Source organism: Pseudorca crassidens, chromosome 2, assembly GCF_039906515.1.
Source record: "Pseudorca crassidens isolate mPseCra1 chromosome 2, mPseCra1.hap1, whole genome shotgun sequence".
Taxonomy (NCBI): domain Eukaryota; kingdom Metazoa; phylum Chordata; class Mammalia; order Artiodactyla; family Delphinidae; genus Pseudorca; species Pseudorca crassidens.
In genome coordinates, this window is record NC_090297.1 from 96,547,256 (window position 1) to 96,558,551 (window position 11,296).

The following is an 11,296-nucleotide window of genomic DNA, read 5'->3' on the forward strand; positions in this document are numbered from 1 at the left end:
CACACACCCCACAGGCTATATTTTGGCTCTGTTATTGATAATGGAATCCAGTCCTTTTCTGTCTACCCATTAAACTTACCAGTCCTCTTGATACCAGACAGGCTGTCAGCTCCCCACCCCTTAGATAAACCTTCCTACTCCAGCCACATGTGGGCAGTATCTTCCATCAAGTTCCCTAGTATTTCAAATGGCAAGCCACTAAGCCTAGCAGAGCCTCAGGCACTGCCACACATACTGGTACTGCTCTCTGACTTCTCTCCCTCAATTCTTGTGCTCCCTCAGTCCCTATGATGAGATTTGGGAAACTATACTTATTTGGTCCTTTTTTTTTTTTTTTTTGATCAGTGAGTCATCTAAGCAGGTCAATTTAGGCCAAAAATAGTCACCTTGGATGGAACCTGATTTATTTGGATTGGCTATAACACTGATTAAAGTAATCAGATAATGGCTTAACTTCAACTTTGTGTTGTGTTACTATAACCTTGAAACAGATGAAAACTGAAACCCCCTAACTATGCAAAGTTTTTTCTTTTGAATAATGTGTATTTTTAATTCCCTAGCATCCAGATTTCTATCTGTAAGTATCATTTCCCACTAAAAGGAACCAGAACCCCTAGGAGAAATGGCTGATTCCATGTCAGGGGCAGATAAAATAATGAAGAGGGGGATGAGCAAGAGGACAGTGTAGATGAAACAAGATTGACATGATTTGAAAACTGTTGAAATTGGGTGTTGGGCACAAGAGAATTCTTTATAGCATTCTACTTTTGTATATTTTTTAGTTTTTCCATAAAAAGTTTTTTAAGGAAAGCTAAAAATAATTGCTATTTTGAAAACAATGAAACAGCAATAGCATGCACATGGTAAACAAAAGTTTTCTTTTAATAATGCATAAAGGTATAGAATGAAAACTTGTCTTTTTCCACCTAGCCCCTCCTTAGCATGATCTCAGTAACGACTTCTAAGTATTCTCAATTAAGTTTCTATGAATATATATTAAAAAATGTACAAACACATATACAGGTATATCATTTTTTAAAACCACAAATGGTAGCATATTATACACATCGTACTATGTCTCATGAAGTTATTTCACTACCTGGTTTTAATACAATGACTATGTCTACACAATACAATATCATAGATATGCTTTTACATACTGGGCTTCTTTCAAGTTTTTTGATGTAATCAAGAGACAAAAGGCTCATATCTTCACCTTCCTCAAGATTACTTAATAAAAAGAAGGATGGCTAAGGCTGGGGTAAACAGGTTGCAGTCCCTAATCTTAAAAGTTTCAAGTTTACGTTTCAGTTTGGGGGACCCTGTTACCTTGAAAAATGCCTTTAAAAAACATCTCACATTCTCTCCTTACAGATAGGATCTTGAGAGGTGTGGTTGAGAGGATCAATACAAGAATCCTCTTAACCTCTGCCCGGAGGATATCGGGGGAGGACTGCAGAAACCTAACCCCTGTGATGAACTCAGCACTACCTCCCTTCACCAGACGGTGGGCAGCCGGACAGAGGCGGTACCTGTTATCATCTTGGTCTCCGGCACCTCGCGCAAGTGCTTTATCGTCTGACACGATGAAGATCTGTGGAAAGAAAGTTGGGTTTTAAAGCGGTTAACGATTGAAAGAACTAAAAGAGATGGGTTTACAGACAGAAAGGTGGCTGTTCTACTGGGTTCTAGTATAGACTAACCCGGGGTGGGGTGACGTACAAGAAGCCACAGAAAAAAACGCAACACATCTGCATGGAGCGTAAATTGCACTCGATTATTCAACAGGGAGGGATACTACATATGAAAAACAAACGCAGCTCTATTACGGAACTACAAAACCCCAAATCCACGTAAATTTGCAACACAAAACAGGAAGCCCTGACCCCTCCGCCCTGGCCTGACAGTCCCCACCCCGCCCGCGGGCGGCGAAACTGGAAGCATCAGTGACTCTCCTGGGTTGCCCGGGGGCACTCAGGCGAAAACGGAACACGCAGAGGAAGGCCGGCTCCCGAGCCAGGGCTGCGCCCCAGCTCCGCTGCGTCCTGGCTGCGGGTCCCCAAGAGCCCAAAACTGCCGCCGCCCCGCCCCTGACGTTGGTGTGAGCCGGCGCTTTGTGAACTGTGAACTCCCGGCCCCGCCCACCTGCCCCGCGGGCCCCTGAGCGCTTTCTGGCGCATGGGGGGGGGTGGGGCTTTTTCAGGCTGTTCCCGCAGAGGCCAGAGGGGCTAAGATGGTGTCCGGTGGGCGCCCCGCGACGGCTTCCTGAAGGGTTCGTGGGTCCCGACAGCCGGAGAGCCTGCCCAGACCCTTGTCCCACACAGGTAGGAAGTAGGAAGCCCAGAAGTTCTGAGGCCCGAGGACCAAAGCACAACCAAGTACGCAGCGGGACCGAACAAATGTTGGAGAGGAGAACGCAGAAAGCGTGGGGAGGCGGATCTGGTTTATGGTCACCGTCTCGCGACGTCTAACTGACGTCGCAGAGCAAGCGCGTATTCTACTCTTTCACCTTCAGGCAGCCTCCTCAGTGTAGGGGCCTACCCCTTTAAGCGAGTGATGGACAGTTATTTCGGCCTATCAATTTCCTCGTCAACGTCCAATCAGATTTAAACTTCTTTCAGCCGCCGGAGGAGTTGGAAGAAGGGGGTAGAAGGAGGGAACCCTCCCCCTCCCTTTTTCTCTCTCTCTCTGTCTCACACTCTGCCTCTCTCGCGAGATCGCAGTGACCCGGCCTCTCAGAAAAAAATGCTAGAACATATGGCCCGACTTCCCAAATAGTAGGCTAAAGGACGGGGTCGTAAACCAATGAAAGGGATGAGGAGGTGGGATCACCGCTTTCACCGCGCAAGAAGTACCGTTACAGGGCAGACTTTTTGTCCAATCAACGCCTCCAGACTTCGGGTCAGGTGACCATAGAGTGCGGGGGGCGGAGCTACAGTCTGGCGCGAGGAACCGTTAAGACGGACAACGACTAGAACCAATGAGGTACTCTGACTAGGGCGTTGGGAACCCAATAACAGTGGTCGGGCGGGCGCCTTCCCGGAGCGCGGGGAGATGTAAAGACAGACAAATAGTTTTCCCAATGAGACTGTAGAAGAGAGGAGCTAATTGACCAATGAAGACTGCGGGGCGGGAACCTCTGCCGCGGCGGAGTCCAAGATGGCGGCGTGCGGTTCCGCTGTGTGAAACGAGCGCGGGGCGGCGGGTTAGTCAGTTTCGCGGAGAAGACCTCCGACGACCCGCTACAATGAAGGGAAAAGAGCGCTCCCCAGTCAAGCCGAAACGCTCCCGTGGTGGTGAGGACTCGACTCCCCGCGGGGAGCGGAGCAAGAAGTTAGGGGGCTCTGGTGGCAGCAATGGGAGCAGCAGTGGAAAGACCGACGGCGGCGGCGGGTCGCGGCGCAGCCTTCATCTGGACAAGTCTAGCAGCCGAGGTGGTAGCCGCGAGTACGACACCGGTGGGGGCAGCTCCAGTAGCCGCTTGCATAGTTACAGCTCCCCAAGCACCAAAAATTCCTCGGGCGGGGGCGAGTCGCGCAGCAGCTCCCGGGGTGGAGGCGGGGAGTCACGTTCCTCTGGGGCCGCCTCTTCAGCTCCTGGCGGCGGGGACGGCGGGGAATACAAGACATTGAAGATAAGCGAGTTGGGGTCTCAGCTGAGTGACGAAGCGGTGGAGGACGGACTGTTTCACGAGTTCAAACGCTTCGGTGATGTAAGTGTCAAAATCAGTCATCTCTCGGGTTCTGGCAGCGGGGATGAGCGAGTAGCCTTTGTGAACTTCCGGCGGCCAGAGGACGCGCGGGCGGCCAAGCATGCCAGAGGCCGTCTAGTGCTCTATGACCGGCCCCTGAAGATAGAAGCTGTGTATGTGAGCCGGCGCCGCAGCCGCTCCCCTTTAGACAAAGATTCTTATCCTCCGTCAGCCAGTGTTGTCGGGTCCTCTGTAGGTGGTCACCGGCACCCCCCTGGAGGAGGTGGTGGAGGCCAGAGATCACTTTCCCCTGGTGGCGCAGCCTTGGGATACAGAGACTACCGGTTGCAGCAGTTGGCTCTTGGCCGCCTGCCCCCTCCACCTCCGCCACCATTGCCCCGAGACCTGGAGAGGGAGCGAGACTACTCGTTCTATGAGAGAGTACGCCCAGCCTACAGTCTGGAGCCAAGGGTGGGAGCTGGAGCAGGTGCTGCTCCTTTCAGAGAAGTGGATGAGATCTCACCCGAGGATGATCAGCGCGCTAACCGGACGCTTTTCTTGGGCAACCTAGACATCACTGTGACAGAGAGTGATCTAAGAAGGGCTTTTGATCGTTTCGGAGTCATCACAGAAGTAGATATCAAGAGGCCTTCTCGGGGCCAGACCAGTACCTATGGTTTTCTCAAATTTGAGAACCTAGACATGTCTCACCGGGCCAAACTAGCAATGTCTGGCAAAATTATAATTCGGAATCCTATAAAAATTGGTTATGGCAAAGCTACACCCACCACCCGCCTCTGGGTAGGTGGCCTGGGTCCTTGGGTGCCTCTTGCTGCCCTGGCACGGGAGTTTGACCGATTTGGCACCATACGCACCATTGACTACCGCAAAGGTGATAGTTGGGCGTATATCCAGTACGAAAGCCTGGATGCAGCTCATGCTGCCTGGACCCATATGCGGGGCTTCCCACTTGGTGGCCCAGATCGTCGCCTTAGAGTAGACTTTGCAGACACAGAACATCGTTACCAGCAGCAATATCTGCAGCCTCTGCCCTTAACTCATTATGAACTGGTGACAGATGCTTTTGGACACCGGGCACCTGACCCTTTGAGGGGTGCTCGGGACAGGACACCACCGTTACTATACAGAGATCGTGATAGGGACCTTTATCCTGACTCCGATTGGGTGCCACCGCTGCCCCCAGTTCGTGAACGCAGCACTCGGACTGCAGCTACTGCTGTGCCTGCTTATGAGCCACTGGATAGCTTGGATCGCAGGCGGGATGGCTGGTCCTTGGACCGGGACAGAGGTGATCGAGATCTGCCCAGCAGCAGAGACCAACCTAGGAAGCGAAGGCTGCCTGAGGAGAGCGGGGGACGGCATCTGGATAGGTCCCCGGAGAGTGACCGTCCACGAAAACGTCATTGTGCACCTTCTCCTGACCGCAGTCCAGAATTGAGCAGTAGCCGGGATCGCTACAACAGTGACAATGATCGATCTTCCCGTCTTCTCTTGGAAAGGCCCTCTCCAATCAGAGACCGGCGAGGTAGTTTGGAGAAGAGCCAGGGTGACAAGCGAGACCGTAAAAACTCTGCATCAGCTGAACGGGATAGGAAGCACCGGACAGCTGCTTCCACTGAGGGAAAAAGCCCTCTGAAAAAAGAAGACCGGTCTGATGGGAGTGCACCCAGCACCAGCACTGCTTCATCGAAGCTGAAGTCCCCTTCCCAGAAACAGGATGGTGGGACAGCCCCTGCAGCAGCAGCCTCTCCCAAACTCTGTTTGGCCTGGCAGGGCATGCTTCTGTTGAAGAACAGCAACTTTCCTTCCAACATGCATCTGTTGCAGGGTGACCTCCAGGTGGCTAGTAGTCTTCTTGTGGAGGGCTCAACTGGAGGCAAAGTGGCCCAGCTCAAAATCACTCAGCGTCTTCGTTTGGACCAGCCCAAGTTGGATGAAGTAACTCGACGCATCAAAGTGGCAGGGCCCAATGGTTATGCTATTCTTCTGGCTGTGCCTGGAAGTTCTGATAGCAGGTCCTCCTCTTCTTCGGCCACCTCAGACACTGCCACCTCTACTCAGAGGCCACTTAGGAACCTCGTGTCCTATTTAAAGCAAAAGCAGGCCGCCGGGGTGATCAGCCTCCCTGTGGGGGGCAACAAAGACAAGGAAAACACCGGAGTCCTTCATGCCTTCCCACCCTGTGAGTTCTCCCAGCAGTTCCTGGATTCCCCTGCCAAGGCACTGGCCAAATCTGAAGAAGATTACCTGGTCATGATCATTGTCCGTGGTGCGTCTTAAAGTCCATATGTAACTTGTATTTAGTACTTTGACATGGTTCCTGTTTTGTGATGTGTGATGGGATACAGCATTGGATGAAATTTTAATTAGTTGTTTAGTTGTAGCTTTCTTCTTTTTTATATTTTTATAAACCTCTTTAAAATAGAAGTCAGGAGAGTTTAGCTATTATTTTAAGTGAAAGGGATGCCCTAAAGGTAGCAGGCAAATGGATTTACTTTAATTAGGAGTTCCCACTCTTATGAGTAACTTTTTTCCTCTTTTTCTGCAGTTTTTTCTTTTTTAAGCTTAAGCTTAAAAAAATCCTCCAAGTTACAAAACCAGAAATTTGAAAAGTCAATTTGGAAAACAAAGAGCCCACTGACTATATAAAGATGATAATATACACCTGAAAATGGCTTGATTGGTATGTAGGTAAATAATTCCTGTACCAGAAATGTTTGTGTGGCTGAAATTTGATCAGGAATCTCATTAGTATAAGCTGGTAAATCATATAGCATTGTGATTATTTTATTCAGGTATTTGAGTATTTCTCTTAAAATACGTGGTTTATTCCCAGAGAGTTTGCTTTAACATACACATTTTTATCATTGGCTCTTGAGTTCTGTATCCTGTATATGCACTTTTGGTTTGTAGCAGTAACTGTTCAGTAAAAATTGAGGAGTATGTTACAGACCACATATGTCTTATGCTTACACTAGTATGCAGGAAGTGAGTAGGTGCTTTTAAAATCAGAATTCTTTGGTCAGTTGTTGGTGTGTGGTGGTGGTTTCACTGACTTTTTCAGAGAGATGTAGCAGGTACAGTTCTAATTTAATTGTGCATATTTCAAAACTTGTGTTTTTCATCAGAGATGAGTTTTTATTTTTGTATCCATTCAAATTTCTGATTTCAATAATAGAAAGAAGAGTTGTCTGCAGGCTCATAAGTCATCTTTTGTTTCAGTGGGCATTAATCAGCCATATGTCATCGTGAAATGCCTTTGACATACTCTCCAAATTTTGCTTGTATTTTTATTTTCATATTTAAACGCTAGCAATGACATTACATTATTGAAAATACTTTGAATATCTTTGAAATTTTGTGTTTATATTTTCACTGGTGTCCAACCACAGAAAATTGAAATGTCAGTTTAGGAAAACTCTTTTTTAGTGGTTTATTTTCTCAGACACCTGGAATGAATACAAAATAATTTAGCCCATCCTGACAGTTTTTTTCCAAAACTGAAGATTATATCAACTTCTGGTTCTTAACAAGGGTTTTTGCTGCTTAACAGTAATGGGTGTTTTCCTTGTTTGTCTTTTTTTTTCATCTACCCCCATCACCCCCACCCCTAGTTTCTCAGGTCATTTGTAGGTATATTTTCCCCTGTGATTTAAATGTTGAGGACTTTAGCTAAGGCCTTTGATATTTAATTATGATTAGAAACTTGAGGACCTTTGGATCATGGTCGTGTTTCTAGTCTGTGTAAGTGACTTCTTGAAAGCCTGGCAGAACCCAACTGTTTTCTTTCTGTTATCAAAGCTGATAGTTTTGAAATAGCACCAATAATAACCCAGGGAAACGTCATGTAATTTTTAATTGTCCGTTATGACAGGTGTCTAATGCATGTCAGCATGAAAGCCTCATCACTCTGTGTCATCCTTTTTGGTTTTCACTATGCATTTGTAAATTTTCTTTTTAAGTTTGGAAGTTTTTGTATTTTTTGTTTTTAAACTGGAAAAACTAGCCATTTTGAGAGAAGGAAGATACTAGGCTCTGAGCACAAAGGTCCTTGGTGTGCCTGTAGGGAAAATACCTGAAATCCTACAATTAAGACTTTTGGTCCTTTTTGCTTTTAAAAGGCTTTGCTTGACATGCTAATGTGGAGTAGACACCTGTTCAGAAACTTATGCAAGTGTGCAGTCTGTGCATAAGTGGGGTCAAAGTACAATTTGTGGCTAGATACATTTTTTCCAGTTTAAATAATCTCACTAACCATTAACTTTTGAATATCTTTTGATAAGATGGCTGGACAAATAATTTTACTCTTTTAGGGAGTGAAGTCCATGACATCTAATTTTACTCTAATCCAAAGTGTGTGTGTTTTTTGTTTTTTTTTTAAGTTGATGTGACAGCTTACCGAAGAGCAGAGTACTGTGGGTTTTGCTCCATGTTTGTTTGAACCTTAATCTGACATTGTGGCTTTTGTTAGATCTGGGCAGTTTGTGCTTCAATGTTTTTGAAACAATGGCTTGATACCATTTCTAAATGTATGTATTATAACTATGTTTAGTTTAGTGTGTACCTGCAGAGTGCCATCATTCAGATGAATCTCTTAATTTGTGTTGCTCGTTCTGTTGTGCAGGTTCATAATATTGGTAAACTACTTAAAACTTCAGAGTGTAATGAAAACAAATGTCTAAAACTATCTGGTTCTAATTCTCATTAGCCAGAATTTCATAATCTCAACATTGGATGTTCTTTGTGACAACCAATTGTTTCTTTTACTTAAAAAAAATGTATTTGTTTAATTGATTTTTTTGGAACTCAGTTCAAATGAATGGAAAGAATTTCTTCAGGATATCATTAAATGACTTATTAAGTATTACTGGTAAAAAAAAATAAACCATCAAGCTAATTTAGATTTTTAATCACAACTTCAAAGTTTATGAAAAATTAATCATTCAGCTCCTAGCCAATTTTTTTATATTATTTTGTTGGTTATAACTGGTATCCCTATAAAGAGTTTTCCATGCAAAAAATTTAAATTCCTGGTTTAAGATGTATATTTTGACTCTCACCTGAGGGTAGATAGAGTTTTCCCTTTAAGGATTATATCTTAAAATGTCCATCCTCTGGCTGGTATAAGCTCTTGTCACATTTCGAAGGTAATATATATACTCTGGACCTTCTTAACTCAGATCATTTGAGGTACAATAGTAAAAGTAAGTTGGGTGTTGCTTTCTGAGTCAAACACTTGTTTAGGTTTATTTAAAAACTATTTTATGAGCAGGTTTTCACTGACAATTTTTGTGTTGTTTTTTGTCTTTTTGATTTTAAATCCACTTTCTTCAGACAGTGAAATTGCTCATTTGCAGATACAGCTTGAACTGCAGTTTGGTTCCCTATAGGACCCACTCATCAAAAACTGTGGTAATAGATCTAGGAAATCTTGTTGAGAAGAGGGCCTTAATGACCTTTTTTGTGAAAAAATTTTTGGAGAGAATTTCTGGACATTTTTTTTCTGTCTCTGCCACAGTGTTTGGTTTGGAGATAGGAGTTAGGTATGAGAACAAGGAGAGAAATGGAGCTGACCCTCTTAACATTCTGGTTTTAGTGATGTGCCTAAAGGGAGAAAATGATTTCAGGTAACCACGGTGAACTGTCTAGCTTAATGAAGAGTTTTACATGTATGATGTAAACAGAGTTGGAAAGTAAAAGTCCTACAGTGTTCTTTGGCTGTTTAGCGATTGTTTGTATGAGGGTTTTCTTAAAAGAAAATAACAGCTGCTGTCTTTGGTAACACAGATGAAGGTGGATTTTTAAAAGGCTTTGTATCTTGACCCCTTTGTACAGTAATGGAGTAGGTCTGTATTGCTCCATATAAATTACAGAATGAAAATAGAGGGGGTAAAAGTTTGACTAAACTCCACCTTTTTATAGTTTCATTTTTTAAGTTATATTTAGAATATATTGATTATAAATTGATTGTAAACTTGCTTTTTTCTGATATGTTTTACTCAGTTACATGAGTACCAAGGATATTTTCAGTCCTATAATCCTCACTTAATTGCAGTCTTTAAAAAAAAATCCACCCTATTGTTCTACTTGTTGTCTATTCATACAGTAAATTCATTTCAAGGTTTGTGCCAGTGGGTATTATTGGTGCTTTTTGAAGTCAAGGTGGACTATCCAGGAAGGTCTTGTTAATGTTATGTTTAGCTATAATGGCATAGGGGAAATATATATATTTTTAATATTGTAAACGTTTGTACTGAATAACCTTTTTCCCCTCCCCCCCCTCGCAAGCAAAACTGGTGAACAACGGATGAAGATACGGAATTCAAAGCTCTAATGGACCTTTTTGAAGAGAAGTTGTGGCTTATGTGGAGTTTACATGGGCCTCTTGATGGAAGAAAGCTAATCTGTTTAGTATTTGTGCATTTTACTAAAATGGCAGCTTAAAGTTGTGTATCTGCTATTGTGATGCCAATGCCGGTGTTTTAAGTGGAAAAAAATGACCTTGCTTTGTGCTGTGTACACAAGATTTCTGGAAAAGAAAAACCCTTTTTATGGCTCACACAGCTTAAAAGTAGCTGTCACTCAAACGTGCGCTCACAGTTGAGCTGCTTTTGTTTTATTCTAAATAAATTGTTTCTTTTGAGGAAAATGTTTTTCTGCCTGGAAGTGAATTGACGGCAAACCTTTGACCCCTTTGTTTGCAGCTGAGGGGGTACTTGCTGCTGCTCAGATCTTGTATGTCTTGAGCAAGAAGCAGGGAGACCATCATTTTGACTATCACAGTGTGTCAATTCTGAAGGATCACTAGTGTTACTGTGACCCCCTTTGTTTGCAGTGAAGGGGATCGTTTGCTTCTCAGTCCTCAACTTGATGAGGAAATGGTGCTGTTTGCTGGCACGCAAGAAGCCGGGGCAAGCACCGTAAGCCTCACCACAGTGCACGAGTCGGGGGCTTTGCTGGTTTGAAGAGCCGGAGTTGCTGAAATTTAAGTTTTGATTTATTTTGTTCACCCATCACGTTTGGCCTTAGTTTCATTTTTAATTTGAAGAAAAGTTTGAAATTGCTTTATCTTGCTCTTAACATTTGCACCAAATTGCCAAAAGAAGGAGAAATGCTCCGCTTGCTTTTTAAATGTTAATGATGATGTTAATAAAGCCTTTCCTGACACATTTGAGGAGCTCCTCCATCTTCAGGGGCTTCTTACCAGAGTTATGCAGTGATGGGTTTAGTTCTGAATGGATGAAGAGTTCCTGAGAGCTAGCGTTTGTAATTAGAACCGTTACTTGGTATCTGTGCCTTATTTGACCTGTGGTTCCACATGCCTTGGATGTGCATGCACCGTGACGGTTTCATAGGTACGAACGCACACTCAGGCCCAGTCACTTCGGTTGGTAGTACAGATTGTGAGGAAAAAATGGAGGCATCCTTAAGGAGGAAAAAGTGTTTGCCTTTAGTTCCTGCATTATCCTGTACAGGGGCTCCTGAGCTTTGGAAGCTGTTTCCAGTACAGGAGAACAACTCCCCTGTTTGCAGCAGGAGACTTCGGTGCACAGTGACAACGCTGGAGTTCAAGAGGAAGCCAGC

General features: G+C 44.4%; 1 protein-coding gene and 1 long non-coding RNA gene across 2 annotated transcripts; one reads left to right on the forward strand and one right to left on the reverse strand.

Annotated features, from left to right (window-relative positions):
• Nucleotides 1-859: 859 nt before the first annotated feature.
• LOC137219119 (uncharacterized) lies at nt 860-2,268 on the reverse strand. The gene is made up of 2 exons (XR_010940990.1): nt 2,146-2,268; nt 860-1,594 (listed from the first exon to the last, which is right to left on the reverse strand). It is a non-coding gene; the product is annotated as an uncharacterized lncRNA (long non-coding RNA).
• A 298-nt stretch (nt 2,269-2,566) lies between these two features.
• RBM15 (RNA binding motif protein 15) lies at nt 2,567-10,361 on the forward strand. Its single transcript, XM_067727204.1, has 2 exons — nt 2,567-5,981; nt 10,001-10,361. The coding sequence occupies exons 1-2, from the start codon at nt 3,116-3,118 to the stop codon at nt 10,021-10,023; spliced, it is 2,889 nt and encodes a 962-aa protein (XP_067583305.1). The 5' UTR covers nt 2,567-3,115; the 3' UTR covers nt 10,024-10,361.
• The last annotated feature ends 935 nt before the right edge of the window (nt 10,362-11,296 follow it).